This window comes from Equus asinus, chromosome 20 (assembly GCF_041296235.1).
Source record: "Equus asinus isolate D_3611 breed Donkey chromosome 20, EquAss-T2T_v2, whole genome shotgun sequence".
NCBI classification, from domain to species: domain Eukaryota; kingdom Metazoa; phylum Chordata; class Mammalia; order Perissodactyla; family Equidae; genus Equus; species Equus asinus.
The window spans coordinates 82,510,253-82,531,279 of NC_091809.1; the positions used below are offsets into that span (position 1 = coordinate 82,510,253).

Consider the following 21,027-nt stretch of genomic DNA (forward strand, 5'->3'; position numbering starts at 1 on the left):
AGAGGGGCACACCATTTAGGAAGGGGCAGAAATGTCCAGAAGTAACCATGAGTCCATGAGGTGGGTCAAGTGACTGTGAGGGGAGGGGCTCACTTCCAGCCTGGAGGACATGGAGCAGGGAGCAGAAGGAGGACGTGGTGAGCTCCAGTTGGGCTGTGTGGAGTGGGAGGTGCCTGTGGGCATCTGGGGGACCTCCACGCTCTGGAGCTGGGCGGTCAGAACCAGGTGACTGCAGTCCTGGACGGGCGAAGAGCAGGCAGCAGCCCCAGGTCCCCTCCCACCTTCCTCCGCTTGTCACTCTATCCTGAGGTCTCCTCTGGGCTTCTCAAGTCTGCTCTGTGAGGCGCTGTCTTCTCCCGGCTGCAAAGCTGACACTTGAAGGAACTGCAGCAGCTGGCAGCCCGGGTGGGGCTGTTCACCCTGCGGTCCCCTCCTCTGCCAGGCCTGGCTCTCAGCAGGCCTGCTCACACCTGCTTGATCCTGGTGGAGGGGCCCCTGGAGGCACGAGCCAGCCAGAGTGGCAGATCAGTGCAGGGAATCTTCTCCTGGGGGCAGGAGGATCAGATCCCTTTATCTGCACTGGGGCCAGCTCCCGGGGTGCCAGCCCGCCTTCCTCTCCCCTCTGCCCCCTCCCACAAGATCTCAGCATGAGGAAGGGCCTTCCGGGCTGAGCTGGTCCATAGCTGGACCCACTGCCCCAGGAGGGAGGGCTCAGAGTATTCAAGTAGAGGCAGGAAATTCTATTGTTTCCAAGATTCTATCGTTTGATTCTAAGATTCTAAGGAATCCGTATTCTTTTTCTTTGTTTTAAACAATTTTTGATTATCTAATACATTGACATGGGTCAGAATTTAAAAGGTACAAAAAAGTACACTGTGTAAATGCCCCTACTATCTTTCCAGGGATATTTTAAGAACATACAAATAGACAAATACATTTCCTTTCTCCTTTTTCTGTAAACACAAGTCGTAGCTCACTATCCCCTCTCTTCTGCACCTTAACAAAATCCTTGGAGCACCTTCCCCTTCGGTACATTAAGAGCATTCCCCTTGGTGTCCATCCTTTGCTCCTGTCCCACCGTCTAATCCCGAGTTCCCTGGCCAGTCCCCTGTTGACGGGCCTGATGGCCATCCCAGTTGCTTTCAGTTCATTGCCAGGACGATGTGGCAGTGACCTGGGTGGGGAATTGCTGGGTAAAGAGTGTGCACTTCTGTCATTGTGAGAATTGTCGCCGAATTGCCTCCTTGCCAGATACCACCAATTCATGCTCCTCAGCCCCGTATGACTGTGCCTAGGAAAACCCCTTTGCCCAGAACTGTGTGCACATTTCTTGACCTTTGCCTATCCGATGGGTGAAAATGGAACCTCAGTGTAGTTTTCCTTTGCATCTCCCTTATGTTGAGTTACAATTGGCAACTTTCATCTGCTGGAGTCATTTGCATTTCCTTTTCTGTATGTCTCCTCATATCTTTTGCTCTTTATGCTGTGAGATTTGCTTTTTGCTTATTAATTTGCGGAGCTCTTTATAAATTCCTAAAATTAGCCCTTTGGCTGATGAACTGCAAATAATTCTTCCTAGTTTGTCATCCATCTTTTGACTTGCTTTTTGTAATTCTGCCGTAGGTATTTTTTATTCTTAAGAATCTGTCATCTCTTTGATGGCTCCTGGGTTTTGTGTCAGACTTAGAAAAGTCTTTCCAACTCAAAGATTATACAAAAGTTCTTTGTGGTATCATTTGGTAATTATATGTTTCTCCTTTTTCTCAACATTTAAATTTTTTTATCTTGTTGGAAGTTATTTTGGGGTACAGGGTGATCATACTTTGTTCTTTCCAGATGGCTCCCCAGTGTCCGTGACCCTCTTGACTTATCCATCTTTCCACTAATTCAAGATGCCACTTCTATCATATGCTAAATTTTTTTAATGTATTTAGGTTGTTTCTGAGCTTTTTACTTACTTTCATTTATCTCTCTGGTCTTAGACCAGTATCATACTGCTTTAAATACTACAGTTTTATATTGTTTCGATCATGACCTTTATTTTGAGAGTCTCTGGTCCCCTCTGAGTCCCAAGTAGGGGGAGGGCCGGAGCACAGAGGTGCCCAAGATGGCGTGGGGAGGGAGCCATTTGGGGCAGGCTGGGGGCTGTGAGGGGATCCAAGTGTCCACTTGGGGGCCTTCCCCTCCTCCCCAGTCCTCCCATAGCTCCTGTTTCCCAGAAGCTGCTCCCAGGTGAGCCTCCAGGAGAAGTCCAGGGCCAGGAGGTGAGGAAGATGCTGAAGGGGGCTGGGGGCTTCACAGGAAACAGGAGGCCTTTTCCCTGAGATGCCCCCCTTCTCCCAACCCCTTACCCCAGAATGAGCTCAGATGCCACTGCCATGAGGGGCTTTTATCACAGCCCCCACCTAACCATGCTGTCCCCTGTCCTAGCACTGGTCATTCCATGCTGCTCCTGTCCGTGTCCTCACCTGACTTCCCTCCGTAGGGGCAGCAGCCCCCAGCCCAGGCCCCATCAGCACCTCTGCTTGCATCTCTCCACATTCTCTTCATCAGCATCCCTCCAAACAACTGGCCCAGGCTCCACAGTTCTTCTTGGTGTCTAGCCTGTGTCCCTCCAGCTGCGGTGTGGGAAGGCACATTCTTGGAGAGCGTGTCCTGCATGTCCGGCTCTCTGCTCGTCATAACAGCCATGGCCATCATTTACTGGGCACTTACTCTACGTGTCAGGCGCTTTCCACACAGTATGTCACTTACCCTTGTAATAATCCTGTTCACTTGATATTATGCCCACTTTTTAAAATTATACCGCTGGGGCTGGCCCTGTGATATAGCAGCTAAGTTCACGTGCTCTGCTTCGGTAGCCCGGGGTTCACGAGTTTGGATCCCAGGCACAGACCTAGCACTGCTTGTGAAGCCATGCTGTGGTGGCATCCCACATAAAATAGAGGAAGACTGGCACAAATGTTAACTGAGCAACAATCTTGCTCAAGCAAAAAGAGGAAGATTGTCAACAGATGTTAGCTCAGGGCCAATCTTCCTCACAAAAAAATAAAAACTAAAATTATACGCCTAACATTTAGTAAGCATTTCCTGTTTTGGTGCCAGGCACTCCCCTTGCATTTTCTCATTTCTCATCCCAAACACCTTTTAGGTGGGCACTCACTCTCCCTATTGCACAGCCCAGGGAACACGCTTTGAGAGGTTAGCGTCTCCCATTAGGCAGACTCACCGAGGGATGTGACTCAAGTGTGGCCCTGTACCCTGTGCCAGCCATCTGCCATTTGGACCACAGAACCCAGGTTCCAGCTGCCCCCAGGAGGTCAACCTGCCACACCTCTGCATGGCTGGGCTCCAGCTCCTCGCATCCCGGCACCCCGGCGAGGCTCCCTGAAGGAACGGATGTCCCTCCTGTCTCCTCCACCCCTCCCCCTGTCATCACGAGCCACAGTCCCACCACATAGAAAACCAAGGACCGATTTCTCAGTGGAGAACACTGGACTGTCGCTGGGCCTCCGGGGCGGGACTGATCCTTTCCAGTAGGTTTAAGGAATGGTGGCACATTGTTGGGAGTCAGTGCTGTTCCTGTGGCTTAAGGACACAGTGTGTGGGGGGAATCCCACAGACACTGAACATTTTAATAATGCTGCTGAGCATAATGGTTGCCACTGCAAAACTCAGAGAGAATAAATTCCTTAATTGCGTTAGGATTATGGGGAATCAGTTTTATTGCCAGTATTTCCACTAGTGGTTAATAACATATTGTAATAAGATGCTCTCAGAAGCCAGCCTTCCCAGAGGCGCACTGGGCCCTGGGCCGGCCTGGAGGGAGCAGCAGGGGGCAGGGAGCCTGCATGTTGAGGGGGAGTTCTCAGAGATGGTTAGGACACTCCTTGGGCTCCAGTGTCACTGCCGCATGACGTCCCAGGAGGAGTGTGACCTCTGAGACAGGCGGAATGGGGTTTGGTTCTGGATCCGCCCCCTCAAAGCTGCGTGGCAGGCAGACTCTTGTGCTGTCCAAGCCCCGTTGTCCTCTGTGTGAAACAAACATGGTAACACCTCACCTGGGACAGGACGGGAATAAACATGAGGAAGTTGGGCCAGGCACACTTGGGCCCTCATGCCCCTGCATTCCTCCCCTCCCCGTGTTCCCCGGGCTGGCCTGTCACAGTCCATAAAGGCCCCAACCCATCTGAGCCTTATTACTGTTTCTTATTGGAACATTCATTTCCAGGCTGATGGGCTGGGATGACAAACCTCCCAAGGAAAACTCAATCCCAGGCAAGAATGAACCTTCCCTGTCTGGCAGGGAACCAGATAGATCAGCCGCTGTCTCTGCCTTCACCACCTAGAAACTCAATTTAGAGCTGGGGCAGTCGTTGGCGGTTTCTCAGAATGGGGCTGCCTCTAGGAAAGGTGGTGCGGGCAGAGGAGGGTGCGGCCCCTGCCAGCAGGGAGATGCGCTGGAGGCGGTGGTGGGCAGGCTGTGGGGGCCTGGGTGGCCTGTTATGGAGCGTGGGGGCCATGAACAAAGGCCTTGGGGTAGAGGTGGGACCTGGGCTTAGGAGGCAGGCCCTGTAATGCAGGGAAGGTGGGTACAGTGAGAGCCAGGACTCAAGGGGTAACATGGGGGCTGAGCAGCCAGAAACCAGGCTTTACTTAGTTTCAGGGAGCATCTTGCAGTGCATGAGGTGTTTCAGATCCCACCCGTCCCGAGATCCCTGTCCTGTCAAGGTTCCATCTCGCCCTCCATCAGCTGTGCTCCTTGCTTCTCTTGGTGAGAGGGCAGCCCCATAACACATTCAAAGCTGGAAGCTCAGAGGCTGGGGCAGGACCTGCCTCACCACTCGCCCCAGCCTGAAGTGCGGCTGAGCCCAGCCAGGGGCGCGAGGATGGGTCCAGGCATCAGGCTCCTGCCCCAAGACCAGGGCCAGTCATGGCTCTCAGTGGGGCCTCAGTTTCCTCATCTGTCATGCTGAATGAAAGGTTGTTGGGGGGACTGGGTGAGGCTGTGGACGACCTTCTGGGCCCAGGGGAGGCCCCCCATTTGCAGAGAGTCTTCCCTCCTCACCAGCAGTGAAGCCGATTCCCGGAGCTGCCTCTCCGTCACCCTACCCCAGCTCTGTCCCACCTGTCTCCTCTCCATCCTCCTCTAGTTCTCGCTCAGTCCCTCCTCCTTCGCTGGGTCTGCCTGTGTCTCACCATCATCTCTGTCTGGCTGTCTCTGGCTTTCTTTCAGTCCATGCCTGTCTCTTTCCTGTTTTCCCTCTTCCCTGCCAGGCCTTCTTGCTCTGTCCATTTTTCCTGTCTGTCTCTCAGTCTCTCCCTCTCTCAGATACACTGGGGACCTTTGGGCTATCCAGGCTCTGACCCTGCTCTGATCCTCTGTCTGGTGGCTCTTCCCCCTTCCAGATAGGGCTGGTGGTCATCCTGGTGTCCACGGTGGTGGCCATGTCGGCCGTGGCCCAGCTGTGGGAGGACGAGTGGGAGGTGCTGCTCATCTCCCTGCAGGTGAGTGGGGTGGGGGGTAGGGCGGCTGCTTCCCCACGACCCTCAAACCTGGCAGCACCTTTTTCTCATTCCTGTTTCTCCAGACCAAGGCCCAGAGGGGCCTGGGAGGGGTCCAGGTCACATAGCAAGTCAGAGGCAGGGAGGGTGCTACACCCCAGGGTCCCTGGATCCCCATTTCCTCCATTGGAAAATGGAGACAGAGTTGCCTGCCCCATGGATCAAGAGAGGCCGTCAGGAAATTGGTGACCAGAGGGTCTGGGCATGGCCGGGAGCCAATGGTCCCTCTTGCTCCTTCCCACACACAAGGGCACAGCACCGTTCCTGCATGTGGGGGCCCTGGCTGCCATCACTGCGCTCTCCTGGATCGTGGCAGGACAGTTTGCCCGTGCAGAGCGGTCCTGTAAGTACAGCTGGGCAGGACCTAACCCCCCCCCCCGTGCCCTCCAAGTACCAAGGCCAGCTTTCCTGCCCTCACCTGGGTGATGTGGGGTCCTCACCCTCAGCATGGGGGGTTCTGGTTGAGTGGCCCACAGGTTCCACGGAGGGTTGCAGCCTCAGTCGGCTTGTGTTTCCTCCTCTGCGTCTCTCTGTCTGTGTGTCTGTGTATGAATTGAGAGGCCAGGTTCACCCTCCCAGCAAGAATGGGGGCTGCCCTTGGTGCAGGGTCCCCTCAGAGCACCTGGGGCCTGATAGCTGGAGGGAGGAGGGGCCCAGCATCCCTACCCCAACCTGCCCAGGCTCATGATTGGGCCTGGCGGGAGCCCGGCAGCCCCCGAGGCGGCGCTCACGCCCCATGTCTGCAGCCTCCCAGATGGCCATTCTCTGTACCTTCTTCGCGGTGGTGTTCGCCCTCTACCTGGCCCCTCTCTCCATCTCCTCTCCCTGCATCATGGAGAAAAAGGACCTGGGCCCCAAGCCCGCCCTCATCGGCCACCGCGGGGCCCCCATGGTGAGTGCCCTCTGAGGGTCCTAACAGACCAGGGTGTGGGGGGTAGCTGCCATTCTAGGGGAGATGGGCAAAGACCCCAGGGGGTAGACCTTGAGGAAATGGATGTAACACATGTAATAGCAGAAACAACTTTTACCCCTTTTGAGGGGTGTATGGGAAGGATCCGTGAAAAGGCCGGTGAGCTTGGACAGACCAAATCCTGAACAGTCCTGAACACACCTTGCCAAACCGACTGGACTTTTACCCCGAGAGCCCTGGAAAGATGCAGGCAGGCTCTAGGCCTGGCAGACCCCCGCGTTATGCGTTAGGACAGCCCAGGAGAGAGATGCCGGGTGTGGGGTGGAGGCGGGGGCGATGGCCGGCCCAGGCTGGCCCGGGTGAGGCAGTGGGAGAAGATGCTGGGGTGTGGGGGCAGGGAAGCTGGGTGCAGCTCGGGGGCCACCGCTGCGGGGCGGACAGGGGAACCGGGTTGAATTGGAGAGAGGAGGAGTCAGAGTCAGCACCGGCCACTCCACTGACGCCGCAACCCCACACAGACCCTCCCTCGAGAGGGGGCCCCAGGGCCAGGCTTCCCCAGCCCCTGGGCTGCTGTGGGAGCCCGGACTAATTCCCATCTCCTCTGTGCCTGGTGTCATGCTGTGCTCTGGGATAGCGAGAGGGCCTGCACCGGGGCCGGGAAGCAGGGAGTTCTGTTGAAGGGCCAGCCGTGAGCCTGGTGCGCAGAGCAAGAGGCAGCCGCTCCTGTTACCTTGGCAGGCCCCCCTCCTCTGGACAAATGTTTCCTCTCCCACCGCCCCACCTCCGCCCTTGGTTCTCAGCTGCGGCAGTACCACTCCGCACCCCCCAGGGGGCGCTTGGGGACTCCGTGGGAGCTGTCCTCGGTGGTCACAAGGACTGGGAGTTCCACGGTGCCCTTGAATTTCAGGGTAGTCAAGGGCGCCCCTCCAAGTAACTGTTCGAAAAGGAGGAGTTGAGTCTGCTGGGGCTGCGAATCACCCTGAAGCCCACCTTCCCCACCCCCGCCCCCCGCGTGTGGTGGGCCTTGTTGTGCCCACTTTCCACATAAGGCTCAGAGGCCCCTGCCCCTGAGCTGGCCCCGGGGCCCTCCCACCACACCCCATGCTGGTCCCGGGGCCTCCTGGAGGCAGCCAGCTGGAACGGCCATGGCTTTGGATTCGGAGGGACTGGATTTGGGGTCTAGGTCCGCCACATGCTTCCTGTGTGTCTGGGGGTTGCTGGTCCCCTCTGAGCCTCACGCTGCTGGCGTATGTGAGGATGAATTAGAAGCGCAGCCTTCCCACTGGCGGGGCCCCAGATTGTAGCTCCTCTTCCCTGCACCAGCCTGATTACCCACCCGCCTGCTCTAGAGGCCAGGGGAGAGAGGGTGTGCTGACCTGAGGCGGGGGGAGGGGCGAGGGGGAGGAGCAAGGTGGCCCCAGTATGGATTGTTTTGTTAGTAGAAAATATTTAATTTCTAATTATTATCTGATATTGAATTCATGTTCCATTTTCCTTTCTCATCTCAAAAATATCTTTTTACAGTTGAGTTGTTAAAAATTAAGATCTATATAGGGTCCACATAGGGCCGGGTTTCCACGCCTCTTTCCCAGGAGGCCAGCACCAAACCCGGGGAGACCTGAGCTGAGACAGACTCTGCCCCCTACGGTCTCCGCAGCGCCTGCTGCGTACGCTCCTTCTGTCTGCCCACAGTGCACCTGCTGCGCCCCCACCGCGCGGGAGGGAGCACCAGTAGCTCTTGAGTGGTCACTCATGGGAGGCCTGGCCACAGGACATTTACAGTGAAGGTGGGCGGGACTCCACCACTGGACTGGGAGACAGGAGGTCCCCCAAGGCTGCTGTGTCCCAGGGAAAGGGGAAGAAAGGAGCTCACCTTAGAGACTGCTGGGGTCTGTTAGCTCACCTATGACTTGACAGCATTAGCCCATTTTATAGCCAAAGAGCCTGAGGTTCCCAAAGGAGAGGTGATGGCTCAGGGCGGTGATGGGAAGTGGAGCCGCTCCTTCTCTGTCAGCTCCAAAGCCCTTGCCATCGCCGGCTCCCCGGACCAGGCTGCCTCCCAGAGGAAGAAGTGTGTTACACGCTGGGGAACAGCATGGCCAGAGGGAGAGACAATGGGCACGGGCAAGTCTTGATGGGGGTGAGCCCGGCCCTGCGGACCCTTTCTACCCCACCCCTTCTGCCCTTTCTTCTGTCCCGGCACTGCGCCTGGGCCCAGCCCAATCCTTGGTGTGGTGCTGACCCCCAGTGGCAGCGACGGGTATGACAGGGTCCTCAGACCAGACATTAACTAGGGGAAGGAGATTCTGCCAACTGGAAGGACGCTCAGAGAACGTGAATATATGTCCTGAAGGGGCAAGTGGGGAAACTGAGGTCCATAGGAGAAAGAGAGGTACCCGAGGTCACAAAGCTAGTTAATGGCAGAGTCAGGGCTAGAACCAGGATCGTTTGATGTATGTGCTGTAGGGTTAACAGTTGTCATCTATTAAGCACTTACTGTATACCAGGCAACTGCTAGGGGCATTTAATCCATAACAGTCCAGGCGATGGTCTGTAAAGATGAAGTAACTGGTCACCCCCACTGAAACTCTGCCACGCTATCTACTCTCCTCTCCCCCCGGGCTCTCCACCTGGACTCGGGGAGGAAACCTGGCATTCAGCCCCAGCCCAAGACTGCCGTAAGGCGGAGGACTGGTACAAAAGCCCCCCCACCCCAGTGTCTAGCTCAGTGCCTGGCATACAACAACGATAATGTAGCGATCATGGCTACTGCTTAAGTGCTTGGTATATGTCAAGCATTTATATAGATCAGCTCTAACTGCCCCTGCCTTCCCCTCCTCTCGAGAAACCCTGCGAGGCAGCGAGATTTAACAGGTGAGGAAACTGAGCCTCAGAGCAGCTGCGGGTGCCCAGAGTCACACAGCTACTGCTTGGAAGGGTCCACCCCAGCCTCCCGACACGGAAGGTTTTCCGCTGGCTGGGGAGGGGCACCGCAGCTAAATCTCCTCCCTCCCCCATTTCCTCCCCAGCTGGCCCCGGAGCACACGCTCATGTCCTTCCGGAAGGCCCTGGAGCAGAAGCTGTATGGACTCCAGGCTGACGTCACCATCAGGTAGGGGGTGGGGTCAAAGGATGGCACCTCCTCTGTCCCACCGCATCCACATCAAGGTCTCTGCCGGAGGAGCCGTGGAGGGGGAGTGGGGAGGCTGGGATTATCCACTGCAGGGCAGGCCCCCATTCATGCAAATAAATCTTGTGCTAAACCCTAGGATATAATAGAGAGAAAAGAACAGACGCTCTTGGGTCAAGCAGGGGTGGAGCCTGGGGACCTGGAGTCCTGCCACAGATCCACTTGAAGAAAGACTAGATCTACATGGCTCAGCAAGATGGAGCTCAAGCACTCTAAGAAATAAGCAGACTGCAGTGCGATACATTCACTGTGATGTCAGTTATGTTTTAAAAGGCCACACAAAAGTGACTTATACGTTTTCTACATATAGATATATGAGTATGTATTAGTATAAAGGGCAAGAAGAACCCACACCAATCTCATAACAGATTGTCTCCAAGAAGGGGAGAGGGGCAGGGTTGCCACATATAGTTGCGCAGGTTTTGTACTGAACGAGGGCACCACATATATGAGGATAGTGTTTCCAGTGTAGACATCATAGAATTGTGTATTTATCAAAACTTTCTAGCAGATGGTGATAAAATGCCTTGAGGAAGGGGGACCCAGATACCTTTTACCATTTCACACCATATGGGCTATTGGCAGCCTGGGTGGGGGAAACCAGGATGGTGTGGGGTGGAATTTGTCAAAGGGGCCTGCATTTGCACTGTTCTCATTATGCATCACATGGACAGAGTTCTAAGTCAGGTTCCACCACTTACTGGCTTGTGGGCCTTGAGCTAGGTACTGCCCTCTCCCAGCTTCAGTTTCCCTTAGCAAACGCAGTAGCGCCTATATTGCAAGGTTGCCAAGAGAATAGGCCCAGCCCTCCTTCCTCGGCAGTCCCCATGCCCATCTGACCCTCAGAGAGAGAGAGAGGGTCGCTTACCAGCCCACTGTCCTCCCTGTGCACTTGGGGAACCTGAGGCCCAGACAGGGGCAGAGCCTGCGCGGATCCCACAGTGGGTTGGTGTAGGTAGGTGGGGAGGGATGTGTGTGGGGCGGAGCCTGATCATCGGTGGGCGGGCGAGGGACCTGGGTGGGCAGTGACTTGGTGGCTCCACCCTCCCGCAGCCTGGACGGCGTGCCCTTCCTCATGCATGACGCCACCCTGCGGCGCACCACCAACGTGGAGGAGTTGTTCCCGGAGCTCGTCCGCAGGCCTGCCGCCATGCTCAACTGGACTGTCCTGCAGAGGCTCAATGCCGGCCAGTGGTTCCTGGAGGTCTGGCTGCGCTTCTCCCAGTCCTAGGCGCGGAAGGCACAGGCGGGGACCCTACGGAGCGAGGGGGAAGGGACGGCTATCAGCTCAGGTGACCCCCACTCCCGAGCCCCCCCGACTCACAGTCAGGCTGGTTAGCGACCGCCTGGGCTTCTGCCGCTGCAGCCCGGATGTCATGGTTGTCACTGCCTCATCAGAAGCTTCTGTTTCCCCCAGCAGAGAAGGTTGATGGTGATGATAATGGTTAATAGTTAAAATTGTTTACTCTCAAACTCTAGAGGGAGGCTGGTTGTCTGGTCTGAAATGCTGGTAAAGGAAAAATGTGCTGGGGTAATTGGTGATCAATTACCAAGTGATTCTTTGGTAAACAGGGCGGGAAAGAGAGGTTAGGACTGGGGACTCCTAGAGGCCCCACAGGGCCACAGCCATCAATTTGCCTGACATGCACACACCAGAAAACACTGGCGGCTCAGGGGTCTCTGCTCTCGGTTGCCAGGAAGGCACGTGGGTGCCCCAAGGCGCTGGTGACGCAGCCATGTGTGTCCCTGTCTCTGCCAGACGGACCCCTTCTGGACTGCCAGCTCTCTGTCGCCCTCCGACCACAGGGAGGCCCAGAACCAGTCCATCTGCAGCCTAGCTGAGCTCCTGGAGCTGGTCAAGGGCAATGCCACGTTGTTGCTCAACCTGCGTGACCCGCCGCGGGAGCACCCCTACCGCGGCACCTTCCTCAACGTCACGCTGGAGGCTCTGCTGCGCTCAGGCATCCCCCAGCACCAGGCGAGGCCCTGCGTCCCAGCTCCACCTCTGTACCCCCCAAGAAGCTCCGCCCTTCCCAGCCCCCTGGAGGAGCCCCACCCCCTGGAGGAGACCCGTACTGCCCCACCCTCACGGAGACCTGGCATGGCTGGAGTCCTCCTCCAGCGTAAACTCCCTATGACCCTTCTCCAGACGTCAAGTTCCACATTTGTAAAATGGGGGTAGCATGCCCCTTGCCTCCCTGACAGGGTGCTCATGGGGACAAGAGGGGAACAAGAAAGTCCTTTAAAATGTAGAAAGCGCAGGAGTGGGTCCAGGTTCTCCGGAACACTGTTACTTCATCGAAGCCTTGCCCACATTCTTGTGGTGTAATATTTGGGGCTCAGAGGAATCCAACCCCAGCTTATAACAGCAGAGCAGACGCTGGTGGCCACGTGCAGAGCAATTGACATTTGAGTTATCAGTCTCGTGGTGACAAAGATCCAGAGGGGAAACTGCCTGAGTTCTTGTCAGAGCAATTTTCAGCCTTGCTGGGCCCCTCATGACGATGTGGTCCCTGATGATGATGATGATTACACGTGAGCTTTCACTATGTGCCAGTCTGTCGTTTTTAACCCTTCCAGGGGCTCTAGGAGGGGTAGACACCCTAACCACATTTTACAGGACAGCAGTCTGAGCCCACCCCTCCTGCCTGCAGGTCATGTGGCTGCCTAACAGGCAGAGGCCCCTGGTGCGGAAGGTGGCTCCTGGCTTCCAGCAGACATCGGGCTCCAAGGAGGCGGCTGCCAGCCTGCGGAGAGGCCACATCCAGTGGCTGAACCTGCGCTACACGCAGGTGTCCCGCCAGGAGCTCAGGTGCCAGCCCCAGGCTCACCCAGGGGAGGGGGAGACAGTCTGCCCTACTCCTGTCACCCTCACACATCTGGGCACAGGGCTGGATGCACAGGGGCTCCTGCTTCAGAGCAGAGAGATTGTGAGCATCAGGCAGACCTGGGTTGGTACCTGAGCCTGGCCCTCTGGAGCAGAGGTCCTTCCTCCAGGGACAGTTGTGGGGATGGCATGAGGCTGTGAAGGGGACAGGCTTTACAGACTCCCCATGCTGGGCCCCGAGGCCCAGATCCGAGGGCCGACCAGCCTGTGTCCCCTGGCCCGCAGGGACTATGCGTCCTGGAACCTGAGCGTAAACCTCTACACGGTCAACGCGCCGTGGCTCTTCTCGCTGCTCTGGTGTGCGGGCGTCCCGTCTGTAACCTCTGACAACTCCCACACCCTGTCCCAGGTGTCTTCCCCCCTCTGGATCATGGTGAGTTGGGGGATTGTTGGGGGCAGAGAGCTGCTGTGGCCTGTCCCAGCCACACCACAAGCACCACGCTCGGTCAGGTCTCAGGCGGGGGGAGCGCAGGGTGGGGGTACAGGCTTCAGCATCCAGAGAGTTTGCACGGCCTCTGGGGGCTGCACGAAGGTGCTGGTTGGTGGGGCGAACCTGGGCCTGACCCACAGGGAGGAAAACATCACTTATGGGCCCTGGAGAAGTTAACAGCTACTTGGGTCCTTTGGATTGGGGTTGTTTCTTATGTCTTGTTGTAAAGGAAGGGAAGTCTGTGGAAACAGGGTAACAGGACAAGAATGGGGAACGTGAAAATCTGCTCAGAGAATACAGGAATACAACCATTTTGCATTGGTTTACTGAGTCACTGCGGGGCTTGGGGAGCCCTTAACCTCCCTCCTGTGCTGCCACTGTCACCTCCCTGGGGACGTGAATGGCAGATGGAGGCTCTCATTATGGCTAGGACAGTGCCAGGGTCAGTGAATCGGATGTAGGCTATGGATGTTTATGCCATCCACCTGCCCATTGTCCTTAAAAACCTCCGAAGGCTCAGCTCAGAAGGAGATGAAATAACTGACCGACTGTGGCAGCCATAGCTACGAGCACACTTGAATTTTCAGGCCCCAAGACAAGAGTTGACCAGCAGTAAGAAGTCGCCCCCCCCCCCCCCCCCACGGTTAACCTGAGATCCAGGAGGGTCGGGGCCTGGCTGCACTGGAGGCCTTGCCCTCCCTGGTCCTCCTGTGGTACCTGGAGGGGAAGCCCCCATGCTCTACTCCCTGCAGTGACACATGGACTCTTACACCGACAGGGGTGCCACACGCCTCTTCAGACACACACCTGCACACCTGCCAGTCATGCCACAACCTCGAAGTCATCTATTTGTCTTTCATTATTCGGCCCCTGCTTTGAGCCCCCTGAAGAACACAAACCCCCCAGGCTTAACACACACCACTTCTACCCTGAACACCATGCAGATCTCTTTATCCTGTGTACACACACACACACACTCCAGGTCCCAGGCCCACAGTGCCAGATCCCACTCCTACAAATTATCATCTCAAGCCCAAGCCCCTCCAGGTCCTCCCTTGCCCCTCCCTGATGGTGACGTGGGGTCCCCCTGCCCATGGACCCTCAGTCTGGAGCCCCCGTGCAGACCAGCCGTGACTGGAAGCTGGCCACCGGCCGTCTGTCCACAGCCCCCGGACGAGTACTGTCTCATGTGGGTCACCGCCGACCTGGTCTCCTTCACCCTCATCGTGGGCATCTTCGTGCTCCAGAAGTGAGTAGGCTGTGACCACCTTCCGGGGTCTTCCCTGCCCTGCCACAGGCCCAGCCCCTGCCCCAGCCGGGGGAAACTCCTTCTTAGACGGCAGCCAGGAGAAGGCCTGGCCAAGCGGCCCTGTTCAGGGGAGAGGGAAGACTTACAGTGGCCCCCCGCCCATGCCCCTCAGCCAGAGCTGGGTGGCTTCTACCATGGGCACCTAGCCTGGATCCAGAGCCAAGCTCTGCTGAGATTTGCTTTGTGGACTGTGGCGAATTTCGGTGCCTCTCCGGCTTGTCTCCTCACCCATGGGTTCCCACTGGCGCTGGGTTGAGCCGTGCTGGAGACCTGCCCCACCTCCGGAGCACAGCTGGGACGGTGGTTGCAGTGGGGAGGTGCGGTTGGTCCAGGGGAGGGCTTCGGGCCAGGCTGGGCCCCAGTTTATTCTTGACCAACATTCTCTCTGCCCCACACTGCTCTGATCTGGCGCATGTCCCTCCTCTCTCTCCCTCCCCTCTCTCTGCTGCACTCTGGCATCTCACAGCTATCACTTGATCAGGTAATTCTGGTGTGGTCTTCCTCCTCCTGTTCCTCTTTCTGCCCCCTCCTTGCCACCCCCTTTTCCAGTTCCCTCTGAAGACCTGCCGCGCACCAAGCCCAGTGCCCGGGTCAGGGTCCCACCGGTCACCCTCCTGGACACCCCTCCTCGCCTGAAGCCTGTCCCTCCCCTGCTCTCCTCCTCTCCCCTAGTCCTCCCTTCTCTCTTCCCATCTTGCCGTGTGTGTTTCCCCCTGCTCTCTGTTCCTGCTGCTGTTTCTGCAGATGGGGAACCAGCTCTTCGTTGCAGGTTGCTCACCTGGCATCTCCCTCTGGCCAGGGGGCTCTTCCTGAAACCCTCCCTGTCTGCCTCTCCCATTGCTCACTCTGTCTCTTTACCTGTCACTGTGTCTCCCTCTTATCTTTTCATCTCTTTTTTACTTCCTGTCTCTGACTCCCGCCCCACCCCTCTTCCCCCATCCACACAGCTTTCCTCTGTCCTCACCCTCCCCGCTTTCCCCTGGGGAGGACCCCACGGTGGTTGAGCCTCCTGTCCTAGGTGTGCTGGCTGCAGAGATCTTGGCCTGACACTTTCCTTCTGGGTTTCATGTTCATTTCCAAGATGACACATAGGTCTTGGGGATCCAGGTCCTCCTCAGGGCAGCACCTTGGGCCCTCCTGGGTCAGGCAGCTTCACTGACCAGCTTCTAGGAGGAGAAACTGTGCTCGCTGGCTGTGGGACCGAGCCCAGCAAAGGCACATTTACCTAATCCTTCCTTGATTCTCTCGGTCAGCAGACATCCACACGTGCTGGCTGGTGCCAGGGTTGGGCCTGCAGCAAGGAGCCAGGCCTTTGGGCTCGGAGCCCCCAGTGCGCTGGGGAGGCTGGGCCGTGATGGTCCAGGGGCTGGGATGGACACACTGGGCCTGCTCGACATACAGTCAGAGTGGTATCATGGTCTTCCTGGGGGTCAGGAGAGGCCTTATGGAGGAGGGGACCCTGGGGGAAAAGATTATTTCCCTGTGGGCCTCATTCTGCCATTCATTCACTCAACAAATACTTATGGGCACTTGCCACACAGCAGGCATTACGGTTGGTGCTGGGGACACAGCAATAAATAAGAGACCCAGTTGCTGCCCTCAAGGACATGTGGGGTGGCCAGCCCAGCCAGAGCACAGGCTGCCTCCCCCTCTGCCTTGCGCTTTCCCCTTGTCTGTCTACTCCTTCACTTACCCGTCTGCCTGTCCATCTGTCTGTCCATTTCTGCCGCGCTGACCCCATCTGGAAATAAATGATTTCTTGTGGAGTCTGGGCTCCCTCCCCCCCAGACCAGCAGGGCTCAGTGCCCTGGGCAGTTGGGTCCTTGTTTCCAAGCTGACCCCAGCTCCTCTTGGTGGGAGTGGGGGTGGGGGGTCAGGGAATCCTTCCGTCTGGGTCTCAGGAAGAGTCTAAGTTCTGAGGCCAGGGGTTTGGGGCTAGTTCGGAGGAACCACAACAGCAAAAGCGTGCCCTGGGTGGGGCGCAGGAACCCAAGTCCTCCTGGCTCTGCCTGGCCCCTGCACGTCCTGTGCAGCCGCCTCCCAGTCCACCCGCTCCTGCCTCAGCCATCAGAGGGATTAACACTCCAGCCTGTCCTTTCCCCTCAGAGAATGGACAGACCACTCTTCAGGGTTGTTGGAACAGAGCAGCAGCGGCCCCACCCCGAGTCACTCTAACACCCTTGCCTGTGAAGACAAGCCCCCTTCCCCACCGTCTCCCTCACTCCCCTGCTTTCCTTCACCTCCCCTCTGGGGTTTCTCCGCTGGCTCCACTCAGTCTGGTCCTTATAGTGGAGCTGTAGGAGACATCATCTGGGACTCCCCAAGATTGGTGTGTACCCCAGGGTGGGTCATCAGTTAAGGTCCCCCTCCCCCCCATTTGTCCCATCCAAAGAGAGCCAGGTGTATGACTGGGGGCACCTGAGACAACTAACCAACCTCCACCCGTCTTCCTGTTCAAGGGGAGCTGACCTGGGTTCTCGAGGTAAGAGGGAGGCAGGAGTGCCCTGGCTGAGAGTCAGCAGACCCTGATTCAAGCCCCAGCTCTGCCCATCTCTGGGCCTCAGTTTCCCCATCTGTACAGTCAGACAAGAGTCCTGCTGGTCTCTGAGGCCAAATGCAGAGAGGCTCTGGAAGTGGGCAGGATCCCTGCTCCAAGGCCGGGGGGGGGAAGGACCTGATGCCCACGGGGCCATCTCTGCAGGTGGCGCCTGGGTGGCATACGGAGCTACAACCCCGAGCAGATCATGCTGAGTGCCGCGGTGCGCCGGACCAGCCGGGATGTCAGCATCATGAAGGAGAAGCTCATCTTCTCAGGTGTGTGGCCCCGCAGACAGGCTCAGACGGGCACTGGCTCCGTCCCCAGCATCCCACATGTGCACTCAGGTGTGCATGCACACTCACATGCAGCACATAGGGGTAGGGACACGGCATGGACGCACGTACACCCACGCAGCTTCACGCCCACATGCAAGTGGAGGCCCATGTACACATAGAGAAACACACACCCATCCACATGCAATCACCAACGCCAGGTCCTGTGGCTCAGTTTCACCCACATGGGTGGTGGGCAAGGGTGACATGCAGGGGTGGAGGTGGGAGGAGTCTGCTTTGAAGGCCCATCCCCCTTTGCCTGGATCATACACGGACCCCACAAATACTGATTTCACCCCTGCTTGCTGCCAACCCCTGCTGACATTCCCAGTCTGGTGGAGAGGCAGCTGTATAAACACACACGTGGAAAATTGGGTTTCATTAGCTCTCTAACAGATGGGGTGCTGAGGCACAGTGGGGTGCCCAGGAGGAGAGAGCGGTCAGAGCTCCCTGGGGCAGGGAGGAAGGTTTGGGGGCCCACTCTGCAAGGAGGTGACCCAGCTAAAATGGGAGGGATGGGTAGGAGGGCCTGGGTGATGGGTGTGAGGAGGGGGCCGGGTGAGCAGTGGGAAGGAAGGCCATTCCAGGCGCAGGCACAGCTTGCGTTCAGAGGCAGTGAGGGAGCTCTGCGTGCTGGGGCACCAAGAACTAAGTCTGACTCCGTGTGGCTCGAGGGAGGGGCCTCTGGCTGGCTCAGCCCGCGATGGGCCTGGGAAGGCACGCGGTCCTCGAGTGTGCCAGCGGGAGCTCGGGCTTCATTCTGAAAGCAGGGGAGGGTCGTGGGTGGATTTGCATTTGTTACGGTGGGGCTGTAACAAAGCACCACAAGGCGGGTGGCTTACACGACAGAAATGTGTCGTCTCACAGTGCTGGAGGCTGGAAGGCCAGGATGGAAGTGTGGGCAGGCTCGGTGCGCTCTGAGGGCCGTGCGGGAGGATCCAGTCGAGGCCTCCCTCCTTGCCTTGTAGGCGGTCACCTTCGTATTCACACAGCGTTCTCCCAGTACAATCTCTGTGTCTAAATTTCCCCTCTTGTTAGGACACCAGCCGTGTTGGATTCAGGCCCACCTTAATGACCTCATCTTAACCAATTACATCTGCAACGACCTTATTTTCAAATAAGGTCACATGCTGAGGTGCTGGGGGTTAGGCCTTCAACATACGAATTTTGGGGGACACAATTCAACCCATAACGAGTGTGGAGGGTGGATGAGAGGGGGAAGCTGGAGGCAAGGAGACCAAGAATTCAGGCAAGAGGTGTGGGCATGGGAACAGAGGGAGGGCATGAGAGAGAGAGTTAGGAGCCAGATGGACCTGGATTCAAATCCCAGCTCTACCCCAGCTAGCTGTGTGAACCGGGCACATAGGTCTGCCTCCCTCAGCGTCAGCCGCCTCGTCTGTTAAGTGGGCTAGCGCCTGCTCCCACACCTGGCCCGAGGGGTGCACAGTCAACACTGCTTGAATGAACAGGAGCCCCGTGGGGGTGACCGTGGGTTTGGGGCTGGCTCCAAGGATCGTGTGCACACCCACTCATTTATTCCCTTCTTTTTTATTCATTCCTTCAACAGATGAATGCCAGGCCCTGTTTTAGGAGAGTCTGTGCCTATGTACTTACAGGGACTGTCAGTACAGTCCTCCTAACTTCTCTCAAAAAGCCTCCTCCTAGGAGCCTTCGCTGAGCACTGAGGCTGAGTTAGATTGCCTCCCCTGGGGTCCCACAGCCCTCTGGCCACACTGGGAAGCTCTTGGAAGGAAGGGCCAGTCCAGGGCACCTGGCGTCCCCAGGCTCCTGCACTGTGCCTGCAAGAGAAGTCAGAAGGGGCAGGCAGAATGCATGGAAGGCAGGAGGCCAGCCCCTAGGCCTGGCAGGTTCTGCCTCTCCAGACCCTCTCCTTCCTGTGGTGTCAAAGGCCTTTCACAGAGCACCTCCTGAGCAAGGAGGGGGCCAGAGCCCTCACCTTCTGCCCACTCCAGGTTGAGAGGTCCTCGCCAGAGACCCTCAGCCCCACCAAGGTACCCTGAGTCCCCTCAGGGTGGGCTCATCTCCACTCAGCAGACCCTTCCTGAGCCCCTGCTGTGTGTCCAGTGCTGTGCTAGGCACTGGGGACACAGATGCCCAGACTTCACTTGTCCTTGAAGCACTCCAGTCAGTGGGGGCCACAGACATGACAGTACAGCGGAAGCAGGGGCTAGAGTGGCCATGAGGAGACCCCAGCCCAACCTGGGGGGCTCAGGGGAGAATCTCAGGGGGTTGCAATGACAGAGATGAGAAGAATTGGGCCAGATTTTGAGAAAAGGAGGAGTTGATGGAAAGGTCACTCCCAGGAGAGGGGCCAGTGTGTGCAAAGGAGAGTAAGCACATGGGTGCCAAGCTCAGGAGGGTGCAGATGGTTTTCTGTGGCTGAAAGGCAGAGTTCCAGGGAGAGTAGCCTGAGGGTGTTTGCAGAGTTTAAGGGGGGCCTTGAATGCCAAGCTCAATACCAAACCTGAACCCAGTGGTTTCACCAGCCTCCTGGTGCCTGACCAGGAGTTGGTACAGGCCGTCCTTCCCACCGCATCTGCCAGCCATCCTTGTCGATCCTTCCCCTCCCCCCACTCACATGCTGCCTCCCTCTGGCCCAACAGAGATCAGCGATGGCATGGAGGTCTCCGATGAGCTCTCTGTATGTTCAGACAACAGTTATGACACATACGCCAACAGCACCACCACCCCTGTGGACCCCCGAGGGAGTGGCAGCCGCGCCAAGACCTTCACAGATAGGGGTGGGCGTTAGCTGAAGACCTGTCTGTCCCCGCCTGTACCAAACGTGAGACGGGGGAACCCAAGAGAGCTGGCAGGAGCGGATCTGGACCTGGAGTGCTCTGGGAGCTGGCTCCACGGCCTCCTCGTTGGCTCCAGCCCTTTGTCAGCCATGGCCTTTCTTGGAGGGGGCACCTCTCTCCCCTGAGGCCCAGCTGGGCCAGGACTCCAGCCTCTCAGATGCCCCTGCAGGCCTGGGGCTCCTTCTGGGAAGTTTGGGGCCTGGGGCCTGGTCCTCCCTGAGGCCCTCCCTTGCATCGTGACCTGGAAGCTTTGATGGGTCACTGGGCTGTGCCATGCCCCGCTGTGGATGGAGGATGTAGATGCCCATGTGTGTCCATCCTCCTGTCCATGCTGTGAGGCAACCCACTTCTCCATGTTTCTCCTGCCTCGAGGGCCTAGGCTGGGCCTCTGCTGCCAGCAGCTCTCCTCCTCATGTGTGCCCGTCCGTCTCAAAGCACAAGGAGGGTCAGCCCATGGGGAGAGCCTGCCACAGCGGTGCAGATACTCCTCCTCCGAGCCTCCCTCTGGGCTGGCCCTGCCCGGGAGAGGGCCTGAGCCACGCCCCCAGGAGCAGCTGGAGACGCCAAGGGCAGGCTCAGAGCTGCTGTCCTGTGCCCAAGAGCCCATCAGGCCTCTGGGGCAGAGTGGCCGGGAGGCCCAGGAGATCCACAGACTGACACGACCTCACATCAGTGGCCACAGGGCAGGGGCCATCTGGGAAGAGTGTTCTGGGCATGGTCAAGGGTGGGCATGTGGCCAAGGAGGCCTGCAGTGGAGGGAGCCAGAGGGCTCTGGCCAAGATGATTAAAGCTGCCGTCTTGACATGTGTCCTCTCTGATTTATCCATGGGAGGGTGGGGACAGAGCTTGCTGGGTTTGGGATTCAGTTTGGGCCCCATGACTTGAGGAGGAACCATTCTCAGAAATGAATGGGAGAGTGGTGGGGTGGTTGAGCCCTACCCTGCATCACTGGCACCAGGGGTTCCTCACCAGCCCTGGGGTTGGGGACCAGTATCCCCATATTGTGGCAGGGGAGATGGCCTTAGAGAGGTAAAGAGACCATT

The 21,027-nt window shown here is 57.5% G+C and overlaps 1 protein-coding gene across 14 annotated transcripts in view; it reads left to right on the plus strand.

Annotated features, from left to right (window-relative positions):
* The window catches only part of GDPD5 (glycerophosphodiester phosphodiesterase domain containing 5), an 85,968-nt gene extending 65,182 nt beyond the window's left edge, over nucleotides 1-20,786 (plus strand). For 5 of the 14 annotated variants that reach the window (XM_014855855.3, XM_044752328.2, XM_070490679.1 and 2 more), the window contains 12 exons: nucleotides 5,410-5,508; nucleotides 5,815-5,908; nucleotides 6,312-6,457; nucleotides 9,505-9,587; nucleotides 10,719-10,869; nucleotides 11,425-11,643; nucleotides 12,320-12,477; nucleotides 12,778-12,925; nucleotides 14,149-14,231; nucleotides 14,758-14,772; nucleotides 16,993-17,105; nucleotides 19,787-20,786. In XM_014855855.3, coding sequence (XP_014711341.1) covers nucleotides 5,410-5,508; nucleotides 5,815-5,908; nucleotides 6,312-6,457; nucleotides 9,505-9,587; nucleotides 10,719-10,869; nucleotides 11,425-11,643; nucleotides 12,320-12,477; nucleotides 12,778-12,925; nucleotides 14,149-14,231; nucleotides 14,758-14,772; nucleotides 16,993-17,105; nucleotides 19,787-19,935 — 1,458 coding nt within the window. In that variant the 3' untranslated portion in view covers nucleotides 19,936-20,786. Of the gene's footprint in view, nucleotides 1-5,409; nucleotides 5,509-5,814; nucleotides 5,909-6,311; nucleotides 6,458-9,504; nucleotides 9,588-10,718; nucleotides 10,870-11,424; nucleotides 11,644-12,319; nucleotides 12,478-12,777; nucleotides 12,926-14,087; nucleotides 14,232-14,757; nucleotides 14,773-16,683; nucleotides 16,973-16,992; nucleotides 17,106-19,786 lie in introns of those variants that run through there. The other 9 variants (XM_014855856.3, XM_070490681.1, XM_070490680.1 and 6 more) reach the window with 5 other exon arrangements.
* The last annotated feature ends 241 nt before the right edge of the window (nucleotides 20,787-21,027 follow it).